The sequence below is a fragment of the Acanthaster planci genome, unplaced genomic scaffold, assembly GCF_054643075.1.
Source record: "Acanthaster planci isolate LZ-2023a unplaced genomic scaffold, COTS_SCS Contig242, whole genome shotgun sequence".
NCBI lineage: Eukaryota > Metazoa > Echinodermata > Asteroidea > Valvatida > Acanthasteridae > Acanthaster > Acanthaster planci.
Window position 1 is genome coordinate 7,348 of NW_028257862.1, and position 24,804 is coordinate 32,151.

The 24,804-nt window shown below is 40.1% G+C and overlaps 4 protein-coding genes and 1 non-coding gene across 7 annotated transcripts; 2 read left to right on the forward strand and 3 right to left on the reverse strand.

Annotated features, from left to right (window-relative positions):
- Positions 1-15: 15 nt before the first annotated feature.
- LOC147794972 (riboflavin kinase-like) lies at positions 16-5,933 on the reverse strand. The gene is made up of 4 exons (XM_087132385.1): positions 5,705-5,933; positions 3,175-3,326; positions 2,420-2,518; positions 16-2,133 (listed from the first exon to the last, which is right to left on the reverse strand). The coding sequence occupies exons 1-4, from the start codon at positions 5,829-5,831 to the stop codon at positions 2,014-2,016; spliced, it is 498 nt and encodes a 165-aa protein (XP_086988511.1). The 5' UTR covers positions 5,832-5,933; the 3' UTR covers positions 16-2,013.
- On the forward strand, positions 4,678-24,798 carry LOC147794973 (tetratricopeptide repeat protein 23-like). 3 transcript variants are annotated; one of them, XM_087132380.1, is made up of 13 exons: positions 4,678-4,796; positions 17,671-17,848; positions 18,238-18,424; positions 18,743-18,866; positions 19,180-19,336; positions 19,951-20,076; positions 20,381-20,507; positions 20,762-20,844; positions 21,111-21,196; positions 21,632-21,759; positions 22,272-22,421; positions 22,872-22,954; positions 23,202-24,798. In XM_087132380.1, the coding sequence occupies exons 2-13, from the start codon at positions 17,679-17,681 to the stop codon at positions 23,302-23,304; spliced, it is 1,524 nt and encodes a 507-aa protein (XP_086988506.1). In that variant the 5' UTR covers positions 4,678-4,796; positions 17,671-17,678; the 3' UTR covers positions 23,305-24,798. The 3 variants fall into 3 exon arrangements, with proteins under 3 accessions (XP_086988506.1, XP_086988504.1, XP_086988505.1); XM_087132378.1 differs by lacking the exon at positions 4,678-4,796 and adding an exon at positions 16,063-16,181; XM_087132379.1 differs by lacking the exon at positions 4,678-4,796 and adding an exon at positions 16,064-16,185.
- Positions 6,034-11,127, forward strand: LOC147794974 (serine beta-lactamase-like protein LACTB, mitochondrial). The gene is given in 7 exon segments (XM_087132377.1): positions 6,034-6,174; positions 6,869-7,372; positions 7,838-8,028; positions 8,220-8,508; positions 8,801-8,934; positions 8,936-9,125; positions 9,614-11,127. Coding segments are annotated over 6 exon segments (1,731 nt in total). The 5' UTR covers positions 6,034-6,174; positions 6,869-6,930; the 3' UTR covers positions 10,099-11,127.
- Positions 11,824-14,374, reverse strand: LOC147794975 (kin of IRRE-like protein 2). The gene has a single exon (XM_087132381.1). The coding sequence runs from the start codon at positions 13,369-13,371 to the stop codon at positions 11,866-11,868; it is 1,506 nt and encodes a 501-aa protein (XP_086988507.1). The 5' UTR covers positions 13,372-14,374; the 3' UTR covers positions 11,824-11,865.
- Trnan-guu (transfer RNA asparagine (anticodon GUU)) lies at positions 14,964-15,037 on the reverse strand. Its single transcript has one exon. It is a non-coding gene; the product is annotated as a tRNA-Asn (tRNA).
- Positions 24,799-24,804: the final 6 nt, after the last annotated feature.

Genomic DNA, 24,804 nt, shown 5'->3' on the forward strand with positions numbered 1-24,804 from the left:
AATGCAGTTCAGTGTTTTACCTTAGTTTTTTATTACAAATCCTTGCAACATGTAAAACATATTCTGATCCCTCAATAAATGTACACTAAAGATTTGTCCTTGTGATATTATTCACACCACAATAAGTTCAACAATATTGATTCTGTCCCTGGTGCTCTGCAGAGAACAATTAATTCATAAGTTCAATTAAAATTCAAAGGCTTTCCCCCTTTTATTGGTAAGCTATGCACCATTTGCACAAAAATATTTTTTTCCACGTAGACACCGGCCCTTTATTTTACACACCCTCCTTTGTTTCAACTGTTTTTAAACTTGCAGAAGTGCAATTATAAATAAAGAAGTGCAGAAAAAGTGACAGATATACACACAGAAATAGTTTCTACAACATTGGAAATGGCTAATTATATGCACATAACAGCGAACAATGAAAAAGTACAGTTTAACCCAAAGTTGTCACTGGATGCTGTTGTTAGCTTGACAATTCATTTTTCTTGTCAATGTGGGAATTACTTCTTTCATGGTTACTTTAATTAAAGCAGCGGCAATCCAGCTAATGAAATAATTCATTCTTTTAGAATTCAAAAGCCAAATATGGCCATCTGTAAAACCCAGATCTCATTCCAAAATGGATTCATCTCCCAAAATTCAGAAGCCTTTCCTGCTTGTACACATATGCAATAAACAGTCTCCAAACTTTCATTAAATTAAACCCCAAATGGGCCATAGTCTTTGGAAATCAAAGCCCAAAGACAATGGAGACCCAAGCTGATACTTTCCGTAACTTTTGAAAAATGATCTCAAAGACTTCAGAGTGACTGCGACAGTTTCCGACTAACTTTCGAGATATCATGTAAGTTTTCAAATCAATGATTTTACTTGTATTTTTTTAAGTACTATTCTTGAGGTTACCATTGCTCCCTTTTCAAGGAAATACTGCCTAGAGTAGTCCAGATGCCATTTTTGCAGGTGATAAATATATCGCTCGAGGCATTTTTGCACTTGACATTGTATGTAGTGGATAACTAGTGAGGGCAGCTGAATGGAACAGTCCTACCAAACCAACTGGGGCAGCTGAATGGAACAGTCCTACCAAACCAACTGGGGCAGCTGAATGGAACAGTCCTACCAAACCAACTGGGGCAGCTGAATGGAACAGTCCTACCAAACCAACTGGGGCAGAATTCCAAATTAGTATGAGTTAACACATTGCCAAGAAAATGAACAAAAAAATACAGCAACTCGTTTTTACTAAATCAACTTCATCCTCCAATATATTTCGATCTTATAAATGCTATGATGGATACATAAAAACTGTAAGTCCTTATCTTTCAGAAAAATTAAAGATGAATTTAAAAAGTTAAGAAAAATGATTATTTCATAACACATTTCATCAACACCATCCTGAACCTTCCACGAAGGTTGAAGCTCCATAGTTTACATACTATCGTGTGAAATTCATGACCGAAATCCAATATCGGTTTAAAGTGTGAACCAATAAAACGCTTGTGACCATTAGCTCTAATACTTGTTAAGTTGTCATCATAATGGAATGGCAATAAATAATGCATAGCATGGTATCAGTCATCAACGGTGCAACACCGCCAAGGTTCCATATCATAATGCTGCTATGTACTGGAGACAGGTTACAGAACACCATACAGTGCTGACAACACTGGTCAAGACATTCTGGGCAGATGTTACAAGCTGAGATAAAGGATGCATGATCATGTCTGAAAACCTAACTTCCTGCTGACCTGTGAAATATCCAAAGAATTTTCTTCTCTTGTAGTAACAACACCACAAACTAGGGACCTTACAGCTGATGTGACAACTGACAACAAACACGACTCCACCAGCTAACTTCATGACGACCAAAGTTAGAGCACATTGATCAAGAGTTGGGCTAAAGACCCGATCCTGAGTTAGAATTCCTTGGCCAGCATTTACCTAAGAATACCTTGAGATATTTCTATTAAACGGACTACCTAATAAAACTTTAAATAAGCTACATCATCATAACCTGGAGTCCACATTGAAGAAGTTATCCTGTTGGAAGATCTTATTCTCAGGCCGGTCCAAGAGCATGTCTGCCTCGGCGATGTCAGTCTTAATAGCTCTTATTAACTCATCTGAGTGTATGACAATAAACGAGAAACTGAGTACATGGAGGAAGTTAGGTTGTTTAAATTGTCTCAGTAATACAGAAAGAATATTGTACCATTACAGCAAGTAACATGTATGCCATTTGTGGCTATGAACAAACACTTTGATTGTGGAATCTGTTGGTTGGCTCGGTAGAATAGAAATTTTCTTACGTGCAGACACAAAAAATCTTGGTACTCTCTTTTTCTGGGTTTCAACCACTTAATATATAGGCTAATTTGATTAAATGCCACAAAAATTACAATACTCACCTAATGAAGTAAAAGCTTTTCTCCGGTCGTATAATTGCTAATATGACAATACTGAGGTTAGAGCCGTAGAAATCGTCCTTGAACTGATGCATAATATGGGTCTCCTACAAAATGGAAAACCAAATCAAAAGTACATGTATGATGGTATGATTCTACCAAGTATTCAACAAATAATGAGAAATTCCTGCAATTTTAAACAGCACTGCATCCATCAGAGAACAGAGTACATGCAACAACTACAATTATGTTTTATTAACCACTAAAAGAGAGCTACATATTTGATTTAAAAAACATTTTTAATTTGGTGTTTGCACCTCAAAAATTGGACCATATAAATCTATTTGTTTGCCCTTTGTCAATATTTTATACAGGGCACGAACTTCACAATGACCCTTGGAGGCAACTGCCTTGATGCCCCTGGTCTGTGCCTCAATGCCCATTGAAATGTCCCCATAGACAAGTTGATTTTCTAATTCAAGTGTTCTTTACAAATAAGAAATTGCCTTGCCTCTTCAAGCATGAAGCTCCTGCCCTTTTACAGCACAATTTTTTTTGTTTACTCTTTGACAATTTGTTTCAAGAGGCAAATAAAGTATATGTACATGTAGCTAAAGGAAACATAATTCTAAAGCAGGTCTACGTGCCTGGATAAATCCCAGATTCATATTGAACTTTTGTTTCAACACATGGCTAAAATTCCCTTGAGAGTCAACTTGATACTCGCAGGTGGTTTTAATTTCTGTTTATATAGGGTACCTACCATTGATTTCTTGGTGTTTTGGTAGTACGGGTTCCAGCCTAGACTTAGTACCATCTTATGAACATCACCGTGGTCTACAGATGCCCAGCCACAGTACACACCAGTGGTCAACTCTGAGGGGAGATGCTTTACAACATCATCAGGATAATTGGCTGTTGGCAAAACAAACAAACAAACAAACAAACAATTGGCTTTAATGAATTGGTTCACATTTTACCAGTAAGGCTATGCATACACTTTCTGAGTGAAACAATGCCTACTGATTTCTACCACAATATATCAGTTTTTATTACACTAAATTCGGAATAATTAAAGGGGGCTTAATTTACAACCAGCGAGTCCATAAAAGATAATACTGAAGGTCACATCATATTCACCATCTAGCTTTGTGCATGTAAATGGCACAGAGCCTACACTTCCCATATTCAACTGAATATGTACATGTACGAACACACCACATCTCCAAAATTGAGGGTTAAGCACGAGAATCCTGTAGTAAGCAATAACGACGAATGCTTTGAATGCTGAAGGCTTAGTCCATATGAATAATGATGAAAAGAATCCTTGGAAGACACAAACACCAGAATACCAAGGGAAGCTGCTGCAAGCGAAAGCAAAGTTGCGGTGACTTGTCCCGGACACAACTTCAGCAACCTACCAGTTGGAAATCCCACCTCCTTGCTCCCTCGTCTAAAACCTTTCACTACTCTGCCCTGCAAGTAGAGCGGCAAGGGCAACATGGCACTGGCAAACTACAGGTGTAGGTGTAAAATCACAAGCACCAACAAGGCCGCTTGGACAACGCCCACATCCCACTGAGTTCAATTCTCTGGTACACAGCACACTTGACCCTATGGTACATGTACATGTATTGTGATCATTGCCATGAATTAGGGACTGATTACATGTATACACAAAAATTAAAATTTGCATTGAGTTGGCAGCTTCCGAACTTTAAGCTTTAACTTTAAGCTGGTTCCCTATGCTTCAGTGGGAATCTTTGTATTTAAATACTTCCATATACCATCTCACGAAAGTGATGCTGTACTAAATATATCTCTTTTTATCTGAGTTTTCCATCTAATACAGTTTTAAAGTCCACTTCATTTATTTGTACATGTACTTGATACATGATACATGTACATGTGTACAGACTTGTTGGAGAACAACATTTACACAAGGCACCAAAATCCCGGGCCTAAGTCTTTAAAAGGTTGTTGACAAATTATGATTGGTGAAGAATGGTCAATTTCAACTCAGTCTGGCTTAGGTTGGTTATATATAGAACAGAAAGCAGAGGTGAAATACTGGGACAGATCTATTCTATTCTAGAGACGCAGAAACTGCATAAGATTTCTAGCTACAAAAAGGTCTATTCACAGTATTCAGAGACTAAGCATGTAATTGTGATAAGTTTTGTATTGCTTCATGATGGAACCACCCAACCATGAGGAAACAGGGTACCATTGGCTCTGTTGCTTGCTCACTGCCCATGGAAAACCAAAAAGCTACAGAGGCCAAGAGGTCACACCGTGGGCTACTTGTTTGCGATGTTCCTTCAAACCCAAGGCTGACCACAAAGGGCAACTGACATCATCAACGTGACCTCTGGACTTGTAAATGTATGTATGTTGGACCATACATCTACTCATTTTCTAAGGTTGGACATTTGTAACTACAAGTAGCGAAATCTGTTGGAATATTTGAATAACTACAACTTTTGAGTAGAGCATATTTTATAATTTGCTTGAGAGGCCTAATTTTTCTCTATGGATTTATTTAATCCACAGTTTAAAAAGAAAAAGAGTGTAGGATATACATGTGACAATTATAAAAATGAAACAATTGGATATCCATGGAGGAATGAAACACACTCCATGGGATGTCTAAAATTATCAAATTACAAAAACAGTCCAAAAAATTTGCTTGGTATGAGGAATTAGGGCATGAAAAGACTAGTCCCAGACTAGAGCTAGTCTACTTCTAGAAGCTAGACTACCTCTGTATCCCATAGACTGACCCTAATCTGAGGGTAAACATTAGCTAAAAATGCAACTAAGGAACAAATAATTTTTTATGTTTAACATGGCAAATTTAACTCACAACTAGAACCACAAAAATACAGTTTAATCTTAGTACAAAAATAAAAAAATTTCCTGACCCTTCCTAACTTCTTTATTCCTCGTTAGCCTCTTTTTCAGGTTTTGGATTTATTAATTTTTTGCCCCATAATTTAAGTATTTTAGTTGTTAAAAATTTTCGTGAGGAAAAAAGAGAACAGGCATAGAAGATTCATGACAAAAAATAAAATCTTTTCATACTTATTAAAAACACTGAATATAATATTAGCCTAGGCCTAAATGACACGTATGAAATTAAGATAGAATAAAAAATGCAGTAATACAAGAATCGCTAAGTTTAAGCGAAAATATGAATAACAATTAACATGGTCAGATGATGGTATGATGGTAGCCTAAACATGTTTACAAACGTGACTGAAAGTTAATGAACTCAACGTGGTAGGGCTTACCAGTTGGAATTCCCAATTCCTTGCTTCCTCGACCAAATCCTTTCACGACTTCACCCTGGGCGAAATAAGGTAACGTTGACATTGTTGAAGACAGTCGGTTTATTTGTCCAAGTAAATTGCGAATCATCGGCTACGGAGGCTCAGGATAGGAGTTTAAGAACGTTCGCAAGAGAAATCCGGCATCCGCATATTACATCACAGAATACACGTAACTCGCACACATGCACAGTTCTTACCTGGCATAGTCTGCTGCCGCGTATCGTGCACCATTTGATTCTGCAACCCTGGTACACACTTGTCCCATTCGGAAATGGTTACCAGACTGGATTCAGTGACCTTTGACCGCAGTGTTAAGTACGCACTAGATTAGTGACTGCATTACTATTAAGTATTTTATGCTGCAAGTCATGCATGTGTGGCACCGCTGACTTAAGTTTAACATGTGCCTACCAGCAGAGGAAAAAAGAAAGGTAAGCCTAGTCTGTGGGTACCGGGTACAAAAGCTGCATAGAGTAGGGCTGTTGCAGTGTGGACGTAAGTTAGTACTACTAGTAGTAGTAGGTTTACTCATTAAAAAGTCATTTTATTTTTTTTGTGAAACACTCAAATTAGTAAAAACTGATCGATTATGCATGGTAACTGACAATGACATGCGTGTTCGACACAACCTGACAACATTCCACCATCATGTCTACAGCATGCAGTTGAACTGGAACGAGCATAATGTTATGAGTGAAGACAGAGTCCATACATTGGGTTTCTGAGGGTTATTGGCTACATACAGAACATGATACAGCACAGGATGTCAGTTGACATGGTTGAGGATGTCTGCCCCCCCCCCCCCGAACTGTGGGGTTCATCATCCATGCACCCCATCCACTGTGGATGACGAATGCCACGGTTCTGAAGGTAGTCCTCTGCCAAAGCTTGGCTATCATGGCCGTATTGGCCTGTGTAATATCGTTTGTATCTCGCATGTGCTACATCATTACATGTATGTCAAACTTGGCCCAAGAAGAGCTGCATGCATACATCATTTACATGCATATCAATTTCACTCTTAAATTCCACGACTTGTTGAGATTTGGCACTGAGGTGCAACTGTTGGAGAAAATGATGCCAGTGTGCATAAAAACTTACCGTTTGACTATGTATTTGTTTCAGAATCCCGTTTATTCTTTGAAACTCAAAATTGGAATAACAAAATTTACCAAAGTTGGTGAATTATGTTCAGTACAAAAGCTACCATTCTGTGTCTCAGAGGACCCCGATCTGGGGGCTTGACCTCAGGTATCAAGGAATGCTTAAAGTCGTACAGCAGTAAGGCTCGACTGTCTTCGGGATTCCAACGATGGAGGACGCCCATCTTAGCAACAGTTGGGGGAGGAATGGCTCTTGGTGTTGGACTGGTGACCAGTTTATGGTATGACCATCTTCATGAGGAATCGCCTTTAGGTATTCAAGAGGCTGGATGCAAGGAGAAAGCTAAATGGAAAGACAAGGATACTTTTGGCGATGCTCTCTGGAGGCAGGAGGTCTTTGGGAAGGCCGGACTCAAGAAAGCGATGAAAAGGTCTAGAGATTTGTTGCAGAGGGCCAAAGATGAGGTTGGTTCACCAGGCATCGTAGCAGCAGTGAGCATCAACGGGAGGCTTGTGTGGGCCGAGGGTAAGAGTCTCATTTCACAGAAATTGCTGGTTAATTGGAGGGCAAGAGCTGTAGATACTAAGAAGGGATTGAGGTGCTCAGTCTTGAATGCTATGAGACCTTCTCCAAATCTAGGTTTTATCTGTGTCAACAGCTTCGTCTTAAGATCCACAAGTAGTGTTTGTGATTCTAACCAAATAAAACCCGTCCAAACCTCGGTACCATGTTAGACACTTGAATGCAGGAAATGCTCTTCGTTAAGTTTTGGAGTTTCAAATCAGGGACTTGGGCCATGAAGCTATAACCTGGAAGCAAAGATGAAATCACGAATTGGAAAATGGATTACAGGCAGAATAGACCTCCCTCATTAACAATATTACCTTTAGCAAAAGCAAGTATTGGGAATAATTTAAGATCAAAAAGTTTTGAGACTTGGGTTATAAATGCAGGTTTTTTCTAAATTAAGTGACAACTGATCATTTTCAGGAATTGGGTATGCTGATGTGGAGAACCGTCTTCCATGCTCAAGTGACGGCGTTCATCGCATCGCTAGCATCAGTAAGTCTCTCACCATGACAGCTGTAGCAAAACTCTGGGAAGAAGGAAAACTGGATCTAGACCAACCAATACGGCACTATGTACCAGAATTCCCCGAGAAGGAAGTTGATGGAAAAAAGGTAAGGTCTTGGTTGAAGGTTCAAGAACTGCCTTCTAAATCACATCTCTGCTTGGATGTTCTTCATTGCTGTTGATTAAATTAAAATATTGATTTAACCCTCTCTTCAACTCAAAGAGATGTCTAAAATATTTGCTCGTGAATGTTTATAGGGTTAAACAATCATTAGTCTGTGCCCTCTCTTTCCTGCAGGTGGACATCACTACAAGACAGTTGGTTTCACACCTGGGTGGCATCAGGCACTATAACAAAGACTACATCAAGAAGCTGGGGAACCAGTCCAACAAAGAGGGTATCTCCAAACTTACCAAAGACTCCAAAATTTTCTCCAAGAGTGACAAATCCAAAGACACCCCCAAAAACACGGAAGAGAAGGGAGAAAACGACACTAAGGAGACAGAGTTTTACATCACTAAGGACTACTCCTCGGTCATCGATGCCTTAGATGTTTTCAAAGAGGACCCTTTGGTGCACAAACCAGGTTAGTTGGGTCTGTTTGATGATGACATTTACTGATATTTGAATAGGTCCAAGAATCAAAATTTCAACAGTCGTAGGGGAAATTTGACACCATCTACTAGATGGTATTTGGACCATCAGGTTTTCCAACTTCATCTAATTCCACCCTTAAGGTCAAATTTTCAGGTTTTGCGTGTCGGATTTGAAATTCAGTCAGTTCAAATTTATCATCAGTTTCAAGATACGAGTGCCAAATAGCCTTGATCGGTTCTTATCTTGCACTTCAGAGAGTTTTTAAATTGAAATTTAAAAAGGTAGCAAGTTCTTGTACACAACTCATGGTTGGACACTTGTGAGTGCCATCGTGGATGCAGCAGCCGACGAAGACTTCTTAGTGTACATGAAGAAGATCTTCAAGAATCTAGGAAAGACTCACACTGTCCCTGATTAGGCCAGCAAGGTTGATTTACACCCGAGCTCGAGGTTACACCAAGAACAAGAAGGGCAAACTGATCAACGTGCCGGCCGTCAATCTTTCTCACAAGTGGGCTGGAGGTGGCTTTCTATCTGATGTCAAGGACCTTATTCAGTTTGGAAATGCTATGTTATATAGCTATCAGTATACTGACGAACACAGAGGTAGGAGAATCTTTTGGATCAAACTATTTACCGTTTTATATCTGCTTTTCATTTTTTTTTACCAGTAAAGCATGCATAATGTCACTTAGATCTGTATGTTAAAGGAGTGTGTTGGCTTTAGCTCCATTTTTGGTAGATTTCCTGAATTAACAATGAGAAACATTGGGAGACTTGTTTGATTTTGTTGGATTGACCAGCATGGCCTAGTACTTAAGGTTAAATGGAATTATATCAAAAACTATTTTCTGATGCAGTTTCTTCAAAAGTTGCCAGCTCATTAATTTCAAGTGTCATACTGAACCAATTTGACATTCCAACAGTGCATATCTAAATTAAGAGCATCTGAGGTCATTCAGAGAGAGATATTTTGGCAAGGTCTACCCTTTCAGCACCATACTCCGACTAGTACACATGCTTTGTGCTCAAGTGGCCTTGAGTGTTTGATATACCAAATTGTCTCATCATTTCCTGCCACTGATTTTTCTCAGATGCCGGCCTACCCCAAGGCTACCTCCAACCAGAGACCATGAAAACAATCTGGTCCCCTGTCCCCCTCACCAAATGTTCCTGGGATGCCGAGGGTGTCTACACTATGGGATGGGCCGTTCGCGAAAGAGGGAAGCAGCAGCGAGGATTGTGCCCTGAGAAACACCAAATGGTGTCGCACACGGGAGGAGCGATAGGGGCCAGCAGTGTGCTTCTTATAGTGGACTGCAGCCGACCAGAAATAGTCAGCAAAGGTCAACCAGTGAAGAATAATAGCATCCAAGATGACATCCTGAAACGGAGCAGTCTTGGCAATAGCCCAACTCAAAATGACAATTCCATGAAACATGACATTGCGTCATCCCGAGATTTGTCTTTACCAAAAGGAATTGCGGTTGCAATAATTGTAAACCTGGACGATATTGGTCTATTCAAGACTGCCGTTGATATTGCTGAAGAGTTCCAAAAAGTAAATCACATATTTTAACTTACGTTATTACTTAGCCTGACTGACATTTTAGAATTTTTGCAAGCAACTAGTTTCAACTTGCAAAAGCTGCAATATAATACTGAGCAGATTACTTTTTAAAAAAATGAACTTTGACCTACCTTGATGTAAGCCGTTAACACTAAACAAGGACTGTGTGATGGTGTCTGCTTGATCTCTCTGGCTGACCTGGATAGCTTTTGACAGTGAGCTCAGATGTTATTTATTCAGCATTTCGTGACAGGCATAATTTGTTCTCCGTTAGTGTAATTTAACAGCTTAAAGGTGCTAAAGATGCAGAATTTTAATAGTATTAACTGCTGGAGAGGGTTAGTTAAGAATTTTCATTTTTGATTACTAGATGTTTGTATAAATTCTGTCATCACTCAAATTAGTGTGAAAAAAGGCAGCAAACCAGTGCCCCCGTCGCTGTTGAACTTTTCCCACACCACCGTTCATTCTGTGTTTGGATAAACCAATTTTATTCAGTGAAATTAACTGTTTCTTATATTCAGCCCTTTAGTACTCTTCAAAACCATGTCAGGAATGATAACATTATTTGCTAAATATTTTAAACAATCCTAACATTGAAGATGATTAAGGAAGAAACTTAGTCGTTTTACAGTTATCTAAAGGACAGAAATAGAAAACACTGTGTATTACTGTCCAGTAATTAAATTATTTAATTCCACAAGGGTAAACAAGAAATCATAAATTGCAATGAAATAAAATCAAGATTACATATGGGTCATATCAATAGTGATATTGCAAAGGTTTGTTGTAACTTGAAATGAATGTTTAGATTCTTAAATTATTTCTCAATTATAAAATCTCTTACCTTGTTTCTCATATACAGTACTAATAGTAACAACAAGGACAGTTATGGATAATTTGGGGGAAATTAACAAGTTTGAAATAAAATTGTGTTTGAAAACCTAGTTTGAAAATTTGTCAAAACAGGCATCAGTAAATGGGAGATTCGCTACTATAAATAAGAATAGTGTTTCACCTCAATAGTCCATTTAAAAGCTAATTGGAATCGGAATTGTTATACTTTTTTGCTAGAGTTTTTAACTACTTAAAATGCTCAGCAGTTTTGAGATTTAAAGACGATTTAAGCGATATCAGTGTTATTTGTTTTGAGATCAATTATTGTGTGGTTTCGAGTAACACAAATACCCAATTCCCCATGCAAAATAAACAGGTGGAATATTATGTCATCTCTCGTGAGGAAGTTGCAGAGACCAGATAAACACGGTAATTAAAGTTGCAGGAACGACTGACAAACACAATATACAACAGTTTTCCTGTTATGTCGGAATAACGAGACTCCATGTCAATAAAGCACGGGAAATCAAGCGGCTACAGCAACAGGTGTTAAGGTTTGAAATACATGTCATTAGTGGTTTCTCGGACTGTCATTGAATTTCAATCATTGTTTAGGTGTCAATTTTTAAACACACTGATTAACGGGGCATATTAAGTAAAAGAAATATTTATACAAATTTCTGCAGAAAATAAGTCGTGTCAATGAACAACATGTTTTGTAGTTTTTTAATAAATATCAAAATATTATTGTTAACTTTCCAAATGTCTACAGAGAAATTCTTTACACTGCGAGGACATTAGGAAATGAGAACAATGGACAATTGTTCTTTCATTGTGCACCTTGAAAATAGCTGGCCCATTCTTCACCATTCACCGTAATTTGCTAAAATCTGGAAGTTTTGTTCATTCTCGTCTGAGTTTCAAGATTGAAACTTGCGTTTAAAAATGCCTCTCATAAGTGGGTTCGTTCTCAACGGCTCTTTGATGGGCAGGGGCCGGTGCGCATGGGTGGGGTTGTCCGCCCAAAATTTCCATGTACACGTTCTCGGTGTACGGGTTTTCTAGCGCACTGCCGCGGGGAGATGCCAGGGGCGACCCGTCAGCGATGACCGCACAAGCGCGCACGCACCCATCGCCCAGCATGATGTCGGCCTCTGGGTCGTGTAGGGAGAAAGTCCTTCCTCTCTCTAGTGGAGGACTTGTCGCTGATGAGGTCGCGTCTTTAGCGGTCTCGTTCATACGCCATCGCCAGCCAACGTACAAGACCCCCATGCCAACAGCTACAAAGAGGACTACGACACACAGCATTATGCCGATGACAAGAGCCATGTGAGACCAATTTGACAGGTCATCTGGTTCCTTGGCAGATTTCTCACCTTTCTTAGACATGTTCAGGGCCGACTGGAAGGTGCTGGAGATCGCTTCACCCGTGGGAGCTGGCCTTACAGTTAGTATAAATGGTGGGCTGTATCCGGTGATGTTTATCTCGTTGGATGCCTCACATACCATTTCGATACCATCATCTTCTCGTGACGCTCCAAGGATGCGGAAAGTCATCCCTGAGTCATCACTGCTGATGATGAATCGTTGATTAGGTTCTGCTGTTGTCCCATCTTTAGTTATGAGCCAAGTATAAGATGTTACTTCGGGAACAGCTTCGGCACTGCACCGAAACAAAACCTCGTCACCCTCTGCCACTACCTGTGATCCGGCCGGAGAGATGGTGACGTTTGTTGGTATGGCCAGCGGAATCACGGTACAATTGCCCCGGCCTCTTGGTGAATGCGCAGACCTACTTTCAGGTTGACAGGTGAATTCTGCGAAGTTATCTCTCTCCGACAGGGTCCATTGGAGTCTGTTTGTCTCGCTTGGTTTCTTCGCAGCTGCTTTGTCGAACTCGCTCCAGTTCCTAGCAGCTGTCCACACTAGCCCCTGTCCGTGCGAAGTCGGGTATGAACATTGTAAGGACACCGTGTCTCCTACTCTATGAGGCCCTGGTGGATCCATACTGCAAACAGGTGGTTCCCATCCCGACGAGACCGTGGTTAATGGGAGGACCGTCAACGTAGCATTGGTGGATTTCAGCCAGCCTCCTCCCGCTTGGTTGTACTGCCAGCATTCGTACACTGTCCCACTGTCCTCCAAGCTAACGTCTCTCACCTGCAGCGAATACACATTATCTGCCTTCTGGATGCTGTACTGAGGTTCGTAGCTTGACATGCACTTAGAGACGTATGAAAAATCTCCATCAGGAGCCTGGTAGCGACCCCAGTAAAAGAACAAACAAGGCAGGTCCGTGCCGCATCTGAACGTGGCATCGTCACCCTCTGTGACGGTCACATCTGTTGGATGCTGGGTGAAGACGATCGCTGTTGCTTTGCTCGCAAACAGCACCAGCAAAAGAAAGGTACCGGTAGCACTCCTTGCCAGAGGTTGAGTTTCCATTTTGTAAGTATAATTCTTCGACAAACGATTTTTTTTTCAAGTGCAGGAGAAGCTTGAAATTAGAAACGTTTCTGGAATATTTTGGTTCAGTTACAGGTTGTGAATAGAAGTAGACAACCCTCCGTAGGTCTGACAAGATGGAATGCGTTACGTTGGATTCTCCTGCAAATTAGTTGTAAATCCATCCATCATATTGTCACTCTGTGTTCGCGTGTATCAAGACGATGTAATGCTGACATCCACGTCAATAAAGCCGGCAAAGTGACGAACTGCATAGCAACAGGTTGCGATATGCCATGGTATGTTTTTGGTATAACAGCTAATGATTTGCTGCAATCTTGATCGTTGTTGATATTTCCTCAAGAATGTCAGTTAAACCAACAAGTGCGATAGGAAATGGCACCTACCAATAACAAGTGGGCGGTTACGACGTCAGTGTTGTTGAATATGCAGATTTCCCAACTCATGTAAAATGCCTTTTATCTTTGCTCACTTCCTCTTGACACCACCAAAATCGGTTACGGTACACGGGTCATTGTTACAGCATTTGCGGCCGGGTCTGGAACAAAAGACAATGAGATTTTCGTACTGGGCTTTCTTTGTTTCTGCAAGTATAATTGAGTGGTAGATCGATCCAGGAAGTTGAGCTCTGCGAGGCAGTCATGTGTCCTTTCACTTCAGGGTTTGGTCACCGGAAGAGGGTCAGCATTGTAGCCTATACCATGCAAGTCGCTTCAGGAACTTGCTGATGTTATTTGAATACTCTTCGATTGAAGAACGCATCTCTTCGTCAATAATCTGTTTCCCATACTTTAACTTTTGAAAGCTTTGCCCTAAAGATTAACTTGCAAACATGTCGATTTAAAGGATTGTTCATTTTCGATGTCCCTGAATCGCTATTCCGGAAACCAAACCGGATTAGGGCCTTGGAATCGACAGATGCTAAAATTTTTGTGGATGTCATTGGCGTTCAGATATACATACGAGGCAGGCCAAGCATGGTCCTATATTTCAGAATTGTTTTACTGGTAGGGCCTATATAAAAACCTTGAAAGACAGATTGGATCACAGAGTAAAGGTTCAGAAGTAGGCATTTCAGGATTCTTTACTCATTTTGAGAAGCCTACGACAAAAAGTATAGGGTCCTTGGCCCCCTTGTAGAAGTGATTGGTAGGCATTATGTCATGCAGTAGCATCCAAGTCAGTCCGTCGCGTCGTCCAGTTAGTTTAAAATCAACCTTGCAGAAGTGAAACTTACATCCTTCAGTTTTCAACAGTCTGACCTTTATCTAGGGTTAGTTTCGAAGGCTTCATATGAAATGTTATGCAACAGATGTTGTCCACCAAATATAGGTGCATGTATTAAGAATCATCTACGAAAACAATTGAATCTCTTGAATGAGCAGATTTTAGAATGAGTGTTTTTAAATAAACCGTTGCGTAATGAACAAACTATATTCTACAAATTGCTGTTGTTTTGTTAACCTCTTTAGACTTCAGACAACGTCTTCTATGAAACTAGCAATACATCCTTGCCAGAAAAAAATAAATAAATAAAATTTGTCCCCATCCAACAAAAGTAACAGAACACACGTCCCTGGGTGGGCTCGAACCACCAACCTTTCGGTTAACAGCCGAACGCGCTAACCAATTGCGCCACAGAGACGTTGTTATTGCTCTGAGCCCAAAGTCCAAAAGTTATTGATTTTCCCGCTCTTAGCTGAGATGTTTCTAAACAAACTGTTACACAAAGACCGACCAACATTCTACAGATAAATAATATCCGTAAGAGGAAAATTAAATTAAGGGAAAATGTTAATGTTATTTTGTATTTCAAAATTCTTGACGATATAAGTTGTTCAACGGTCTCAGTGAAGGGTTTTTGTCGCTTCGTTTTGTTAGCCTCTTTAGACTTCAGACTACATCTGTGAAACTCGCAGTTCATTCTAGCAAGAAAAACCAAATACCCCCCCCAAAAAAAAGACAGAATACACGTCCCTGTGTGGGCTTGAATCACCAACCTTTCGGTTAATAGCCAATCGCGCTAACCGATTGCGCCACAGAGATGAGACAGCACATATGGGAATAGGGACCGTCCCTACGTTGGGGGGGGGGAAGCCAAACTTTACATTGGAAGGTCAATTCTTTCTTGGCACTGACTGCGACCTCGTATGGCCTATGACATTTGTCTCTGTGTAATTACTTCTCTCGAAATAAAGAGATTATAAATTAAAAGGAGATGAACTTTCACTTTAACTGCAAAGCAATGGCAAACAAAGCGTGTCACCGCCTACAGTGAGACAGACAAATCGGATCTGACCACCCTGGAGCTTGTAGCTCCCAATCCGGTCCAGGTCGGTGCTCGATTTGGGTGAACTGAAAGCCATGAACTTGTAATGAACTTAGTGAGCCTGTGCCCACACTCAGTGGCAAGAACTAGGACTGACTTCCGCCTTTTGGCTTTGCGGTGACCTATGTATGTAGTTCACCCCCCGAAGGGATAAACATGCTCTGTGACAGTAACAAGAAAGAAGTATTCCTTCCTTAGGCCTATCAAAACAAATAAGTAAGCGCTTTCGATTTTTTTATTTTGGACCCTCAGTTTTTGCATTTATACCTGTTGTAACAGAACCACGTGCTCCCGTAATAAAAATATAGGGACACTTGCCAACAGAGGGCGCACTATAAAAGGCTAAATTTTTGCACAAGAATTAAGTATGAAAAGAGCGTCGTTGCAATAGCAACAAAATATCTGGCGTTATTCGCCATATTTGCAAATTTTTAGACATTTTAGTCACCTTAACCATTTGGTAGGTAAGTTTCAGTCTGCGTAGTAATTTGAGGAAAATTATGTTGAATGCATTTGCCAATATTAAATTGTTCACACAGTAACCCACTTGACCAGTTGACTTAGGTTAGGGTTCGGTACTAGTGGCCTACAATTTTGTGCTAGCAAGTTTATTTACATTGGACGTTCATTGCCATAAGCACCCTGTTCCTATAATAAGGAAAAGGAAGTCCACTTTTTCAAACTAACTGACATTCAGACCTTGAGGATATATTCCTTGAAAAAAATGTTGCATCCTGACTCCACGTCAGCAGTTGTGTACAAAGTCTATGGGGAGTGAAAAGTATTTCCCAACAACATCGGTAAATGTTTCTCCGTCCAGAATTTGTGTCTTTCCTGGATTTCTTTGATGACCGACTTTTATTGAGATGATACATGATGAGAAAGGTGGAGTCAGAATGCGCATTTTTTCCTATTCCTTAATCTTAGTAGCTCTAGCTTTGGTAAATTTTGACAATATCTAAGCAAGAAAACCAGATCTTTTTTACCCGAGTTTGGCAAAAGACGACCGCATCAGACCATTTTGTTTTATGTCTGGTTACCTGACCCAGCCACTGTGGATATTCAGAATTTCATAAAAGAAACCAGACTTCATGCGCGGATTCGTCTTTTTTCACAACTCTTTGTTGCGTCATTTTACGATGCCGTGTTAGCCCTTAAATTCCCTTAAAAACCAAAGCCCTTCCCTCATTTCTTTCTGATATGAAAAAGGACTTCGCCACCAAATTATTTAGGTAAGTTGTTTTGAAAATGTAGACTTTGTGTCCTTATTATATGAACAGGGTGCTAATGGTAATAAACGGCATACGTTGTCATCAAATGTTAATTTATGTGAGAGTGTTATGGGGGATTGTGTATTTGGGGACCCTGTTCCTAAAATGAGGAATTACATTTTTTAAATTTTTTGATGCATCAAGGCAGATGACCTCATGTTGAATAGAGCTAAGCTATCATGGCTATTCATGGGCGCAACTTAGTGTGACCTCGGGTCAGTGTAAGTGAAAACGAAATGCATTTTATATTGCTTTGCATGGCGAAAGTGCGTTCACCTCAGGTTGTTTTCACCACACTTGCCAGAAGTCATGCACAAGTCGTGTCCTCCTATAGGGTAATTTTGTGGAAAGAAGATAGGGTTTATATTTCTGAGGGAGGTTAGGCCTAGTCATGATAATAACTAACGTGTATGATTGTTATAGTCACCAGGTCCCTAAGTTTGCCACCTGTTGTCAAGTCGGATTGGTTTTCACTGTAAGTGGTAAAAAAAGGACCTGGCAACTATACAGTCACACCCGTTACAATGTAGGACTCAACTCTACAAATCAATTCTTTAACATTTGTCCAAAGTTAAAAGAGGTGAATTATAGAGTCCTAGTTATTTGGACGAGATGGAGAGCAGCAACAAAGTCTCACAGATTAGTTACAAGATTGCTCTGGCTAAATTTCAACCCCAGATCTTGGGATGGAGTCCTTTTCTGACCTGTCGTTGTCGGATCCAGACCAGGAGGGCTCAGATGGCGAAGAGAAGCCCAACATGGAAGGTCTTGGACTCCAAGTTGTTGACATTCCAACAGAGAATGGCAGTCAGAGTTCCTCAACAAGACGGAAGAAAAGAGCAGGAGGAAACGGAAGGTATGCTTGGGCAATTTATAGTAATATTGCTGTTTGATTCCGAAACTTCTCATGTGCAAAAAGTGTAAAAAAATCCTCTTTAAAGAATTTAATTGAGACTTCCAGTTTGTCTGATGAAATATAAAGGACTTTGCCCCTCATGAAAACATTCGTTGAGTTTTTGTTGGCTAAAGAGCAAGTACAAGTTTTCTGATTTTTTTTTAACATGTATTCCTGCAATGGAGTTGTCAAGTTTTTGTGATTGAAATCAAATATTTCCTTTGTGATCACCATAACTCTATTCCTCACAGAAACTATGAACTGGTCTACGCCAAACTAAAATTGTGATTTTTCTTAGAAAAGTTCTTCAAATTATTGTTGAACTAATTTTTTTCCCCTTATTTCGTTAGCAACGATAACTTATCTGACGATGGTTCAGAGTTGTCCACTCAGAGGTTAAGGGGCTCCCCGGGACATCGGAAAAAGAAACTGCACAAATTGAAGATGAAGGACGGCTCCATCATCGTCCTGAATCCTCCTGAGGAACTGCTCAAGAGATCAGAGACCAAAGCCAGGAAACATGCTGGGCTCGGAGAGGTTTGTATTTTTTTTTTAGAAAATGGGCCTTTGTGAACCACTAAATGAAAAGTCGGAGGAAAGCGTCTTCTTCAGTGGTCTACCTCTGTCGTTCCTATCTACATCTGCTTCTGCTCACATAGTGTCTCTATTGTCTTGGGTGTCACTTCTCTGTCATTTTTCTCCTGATGTGTCCCTATCAAGTCCTCTCTTTTTTCCGAGTGTCCACCCCCTACAATTCCATCTTGCTGGATGAAGGTTATAGACGAAAGTAGTTCGATGTCAAGGAGAATCTTTAAGATTGATTGGTTGATTGATTGATTGATTTTGCCTTGATAGGTGGATCCTGCTCTGGAAGAATACATCCGTTGTACCGCCCTCTGTCGTCTGGTTTATGGGGATAGCCATTGGAAGCTAGCAGAAAGTCACACTAACCTTGCCTATGCTTACCTCATGCTCAAAGGTACACTTAAAATAGCCCGAAACCTCAGATGTGCTGTCTGCTTTCCAGGATTACAGAGTAGTTTTAAAGAAAGACCCTTTGACTCAAGCAGCAGAAAGCTAATCAAAATGTAATGTAAAGTTAACGTAGTCTGTTTTTGCTGTATTGGTGTTGGTCCTCATGGAGACATTAGATGGAAATGATGAGGCTGTATTCCCTTCAGCTCCTGTACCCTCCCCACTGACCTATAAACTGTCTCTTTGTTGCTAATCCACCTGTCGTTACCTTCTATGGAACTGTGTCTTGATTGTTAATCCTGTCTTCCACCTGACAGGTCTAGCCCCTCAGGCCCAGTATCAAGCTGAAGCTGCCAAGAAGATCATGTTGAGCGGGCTACATGCCTCTGACTCCAGCAACTGCAAGGCGGACCTCCTAGCAGTGCTGGTCAAGATGTACTACGTCTTGGGAAGGAGCAACACCATGCTGGACAAATATCCTTGAGATAGATCAAGATACTGACTGAGCTGGGATTGACAGCTTAGCTGTAGCCACATCTGAAAATACGGCAAAAAATGTACAGGTGCCTATGAGAGCCATAAGCCAGAGAATGCAGTCATTTGTCAGAAGAGAATGTGACTCTTCATGTCACATGCAGTCAATTTAGACATAGCTAACAGTGTTTCATAAAGTCTGAGCTAGTGCCACCTAGGAACAAGTGTCGTCCACAACCTTTGAATGACCCAGTAGATATTAATCCCTTGGTCCATATACTCCCCCATGCCACCCTGCCAGCATCTCTCCAATCTGCCCTGCCCCTGTTACGCCCTGTGCCACCCCCTCCAATCACCTCAGTAGTTCAATAGATCCCTATCATATCATAAATGCAGAGTAATACTAGTTGTACTGTTTATAAACGTGATGTATGCCGGAGCATACATCATGTAGCTGTAAGGGGCACAGTTATGGGGGTGGGGACAGAAGCCTCAGGAGCGTGGGGGCTGTACCCCTATGCCCACTTTAGAACAAGACCCCTTGTGCTCATCAGTGAAACGAGGAAAATGGCCGTTGGTGTGATCTGTGCTGCTTTCCTTAATGTTCCGTGCACATATCCAGAGGCAGAACAGTGCTTACTCAAAGCAGAGAAGGTGTCAGAGGAGCGAGCCAAGCTGACTAGCTCCGTGGGTTCGGAGCAAGAGCAGATGGCCATCTATATCACCATAGCAATGGGAAAGTAAGTCAAAGTAAAACAAATTTAAGAATGCATAAATGCTAAAGAAGTTTTTCAGTACGTTATTTTCTAGTTCATGACAGCCATCTGTAGAACTGCCTCATTAAAATGACGTGTAGTTTTTAGTGTTCTTGTTGCTGTGTATTGTGCAACGAAGATAGAAAGGGCTTCATTGATATGGTGCAGTATTGTAGCATTTATTCAACAATTCTCCGTCCAATTTGGCTTAGAAATGGTTAGCTCATCAGTGTATGAAAATTGTAATTGGTCTTGATTTCATTGCTTTCTTGATTCTGTTCATTTTTAGGCTGTATGCTAACCAAAACAAGCAAGCCTTGGGGGCAAGTTATTACGAGAAAGGGGTACGACTGACAGAGAAGCACCATGGCACAGACAGCTTGGAGCTGATTCCGATATACCAGGATTTAGGCAAAATATCCTTTGGAAAGACAGTTGACTAAGGTCTAAAGGAGTAACCTAGTTTAAATGAAGTAAAAAACACACACTGACATTGGAGGCAAGAGTCTTACTCAGAATTATAAAAAGGAGTGTTGCTGGTTATTATAAGCCTGAAAAGATTGTTTCTTCATATCCAGACAGTTCTCCAAGTTTTTGAAAAATGACAGTCACAATAATTGCAGTACAAGAACGAACATCAAATCTTAATTTTTTCCTTAACTGTCTTCACTTGGAACAGAGCAAAGGGCGACATGCCAATCACGATAAAGCAGTAGAGTATTATCTACAAGCTCATTCCATCACTGTAGCCAAGTAAGTCGCCAGAGAGGCTCAAATGTTTTTTTGTGGGTGCTGTGAAAGAGTGAAAGTTAAGAAGCTCAGTATGCACAAGGTTTCCTCCAGATGGGTGAGAGATGTTACGAATTTGGAAATCATGCTCTGCACTCCGTGTCTGAAGACATTGCTTTGTGTATGCCCCGTTACATGAGCAGCTCCGGAAACTTTTACTGACCCTGGGGACATGTACTCCTGCACTGACATGAATTCCTCATTGAACTCTTCCATGATGGATTGCACAGGTACAGCGGACAGAGTGAGGAAGTCGCAGAGACGGCATACAAGTTAGCTCTGGCCTACTCCGAACAAGCCTCCGCTGAAGCAGAAAGTAAGTACAGGTCTGAGTTTTGTCTTGATGCGTCAGGTTGTCAGTTTTGGTGAGTGTAATGCCAACCCCTGGAGCTTTCTCCTTTGGAAGCTGCCCTAGTTTTCCTTAAACAGAATTGGCATCATACTTTGCTTAAAGAAATTACTGAGCAGCTTACTTTTTCCAACACAACAAGAAAGACAGTACCATCTGTGAAAGAATAAGTCCAGCTTGAGAAAAAAATCTATCAATGAAAATGGTGGACCTTTGGAAAGTAATATAGACATGTGACAGACACTGCTTTGATCTGAAAAAACTAATCCACCGAGTGTCTACAGTAATAGAAGGTAGTTGTGTGCATGTGTAAAGCAGAGAGCTTAGAGTAGAATGAAGTCCAAAAACTGTCATAGAAAAAGACTGATAACATTCTGTCTCTTTGACTGCTTGTCCCAACAGCCACTGCTGAGCGATACTTGGATGAGAGTCTGGGTATCAGACAGGTTTTGTACGGTCCCCATCACCCTAAGACTATCACAACACAAGAGTGTCTGTGTAAACTGCTCATCAGAACAGACAGACAAGAGGTCAGAGTTCATTGTTGAATAGAAATCAAGATTCAAAATATTCCTTGAGTTCTCAATTGTATGTTCCCAAAAAGGGTTATTTGGGGGTACTGTGCCTTACTGGGGTGTTAGTAAATTTTAGTAAAAACTTTGTTGTAGTTGAAAACAAGTGAAATAAGTTAACTTGAATGAATGGTAAAATTTGTTCAGTCATCTTGTAAAATATGGTGACCTTTTATTTTTTTTTACTGCTTGCCTATGTTCCCATATTCCATGTTTTTCCTTGCATTGTTTTGTGGAATTAAAATAAGGAAACTACAAACCCTCGGATTGTGTGGGATTGTGCGGAAAATCCAAGTCAATAAGTTATTCTATTAAAAAATTTGCATAACTGATCTTCTGCTTGCAACAAATGAAGACTTGTGCTCATGGAATTTTCAAGTGAATAATTCTTTTAAATAAGGTTTATCTAGAGCTTGACTCTCTGACAGTTAGTGCCTCAGCAAATACATTGTTTCGTTTCTTTTTCCCAGGAAGCAGTTTCATTACTCAAGACGATAATTTCCTCCAAGTGTGCCACCTTTGGTGATTTCAGTGAGGAGGTAGGGGAGACGTACAGACTGTACGGTTCCATCCTATTGTCCCAAGGACAACTGGACAAGGCCATGAAGTACTTCAAGAAGGTAAGACATGTCAGTTGCAGTGAAGATCAAATCATTTCTTGTCACACTGATCTTAGTGCTGGATCATTCTGTAAGTGTGAGATCCAAGTTTTCTTCTGGCACCGCCACATCTCAGAAATAATTTTGTCAGCTTAGAACAGTTCTTTCATTCTCAATTATTAAAGTAATGCAAATTACCTCCCAAACACAAAATAGTTTGATGTCAATTTCATGGATATTTCCACGTAAAAGTACACAGGTCAGGTGTAACAGGGACACAAAAATATCGGACTTCTGGACCCCAAATTTGTAGAATGACCCTTCCAAACTCTATTTGTTGGTTGTAAGTTTTATCTTTCTTCTTGGGCTAATAGTGCATTAATGTTTGCCTTCCAACTTACTTCGGCAACATAATTTGACTGATTTTTTTTACACCTGCTTTACTTTTTTCTGTTTTTTTTTTGGTCACAGTGTTACAGTATTCAAAGCAGTTTGTATGGTCCGAGCCACAAGAAATCCAAAGCCACTCAGCAAACTATTGATATGCTTCTGCAGTAAGTACAGTTGGTGTTGTTGTCAGTTTTAAAGGCTCAAAAGGCTTAAGATTGCAAGCTGAATTTTCAAACTAATGTGCAGTCGGAGAAAGATAAATTTAAGTTTTCTATTTTGCCATGGCAGAAATGTCACTACCCCATTCCTTGAGTTGATTTTATAATCTTCATTTACATGAAATACAAGCAAGAAATATCAGATGCTACAGACGACTGCCTTGCCTACCTGCATGTTTATTTCTTGTGACAGATCTCCTACGTTGAAGGCAAAAGAAAAACAGAGCAAGGCGGGGAAATTGAAGAGTCGCCCACGCTTCTCAGCCACCGTTAAAAGTGGTAATACGATGCAATGATGGAACCAGTGTTGGTGCAGGCTACAGAGGTCTTCTTGATGGGGTTAGGTCTCAGGAATCATGTAGCCCTGTCTTATCCCTTGCTACCATTGTCATGCTACCATCATCACCGCCACCCCATCGCCTAGTCTGAGTATTCAGTTGACGTCAAATTCTGTGTGGTTTATTGGCAATTATTTGTATATTTTGAGGAATGAAAATGTAAATGAGTTCCAAACTGCCAAGATGTTTCTTAAGCAGGGTGAGGTGAACAAAAATGCTAAATATTTAAAATGAATAGACAAATGTTAAGTATTTTTATAAACTGTATCAACAAGAGTAAAAGTACATTAGTATTCATAGTATTTTAACCAGTTGTCTTGGGGATTACATTTTTGGGAATTCTTAAGGACCTTTAATAGTTTTGATAATCTTCACATGGAAATGTATAGGCCGAGATAAATCTTTGACTTGAGTCATGGGGACTTTTTAAGAGTCATATGTTTGTTTGAACTTCTTTGAAAGTGTAAGAAGTGTTGAAAGTTTAAATCCTTGCAATGTTGTGCAGTTACACCCTTTCCAAAGCAGTGGGAATAACAAATAGAGGTTTGTTTCAGCAATGACAATGTTTTCTTTTGTGTTTCAACTTTTCGCGAGTCTGGTAATCCTGATAATGTTGCTATGCATTTTAAAGGGAAATTTTACACACCTTGTTTCCGCTGTGCAATATTAATGTTATGAAAAAATCTGTGTTTTCCATGATTGAAACAAACAAACAATAAATGGATAACTTCGACATATAAATGCTTATAATTTGAGCAAACAAGTGAGTCAAATTATCAGCCCCAAAAAGGGACGTACCACCAAACTGGAAGTCTGTCAGTTCATGAAACCATGGAGGAATAAGAACATGAAACATGCTATCACATCTCCTTTTTCCTCTTAAAACATGTCCTGTTAAAAAAGATTTGGAAGCGCTTTGAGGTTTTCACAGGTGACCTGTGCTTGGAGTATGTTTGAACTGTTGATGGCCTAGTTGTAAAAGCTTGGTTTGCATGTAGTGCATTTCAGGCAACTTGGCTGTGTTGCTAACAAGCATATGAATGTCGAATCTTTGGAGGAAAATTACGTGTTCTGTTCAAAAGGTAACTTGTAACGTCTCACACCTGCCAAAATGCAGCATCATGTTCAACAATACATGGTGAATTCAGGAGAGTAAAATGCAGCCATTATTCTTTTGACGGCCCAAGTAATGTTAGAGGTTGGCTTGCCTCATATTCCTCAACTTTAGACGAAAAAGTAACATCTTTGTAAAAGGTCCCACAGGTACACTTAATGAGTTTAGACGAGAGAAAGAATTGCTGAACTTGCTTTTAAATAATTTATTTCATTCATGACGTGTACTTACACTGTGTATTATTCAATGTGCTGTATACAAATTGGTTTCAACCAGTGGGGTGGTATTTGGCAAAGCTAAAATCCGTATTTTTAAAATACACAGACTTCTGGGTAACAGAGCAA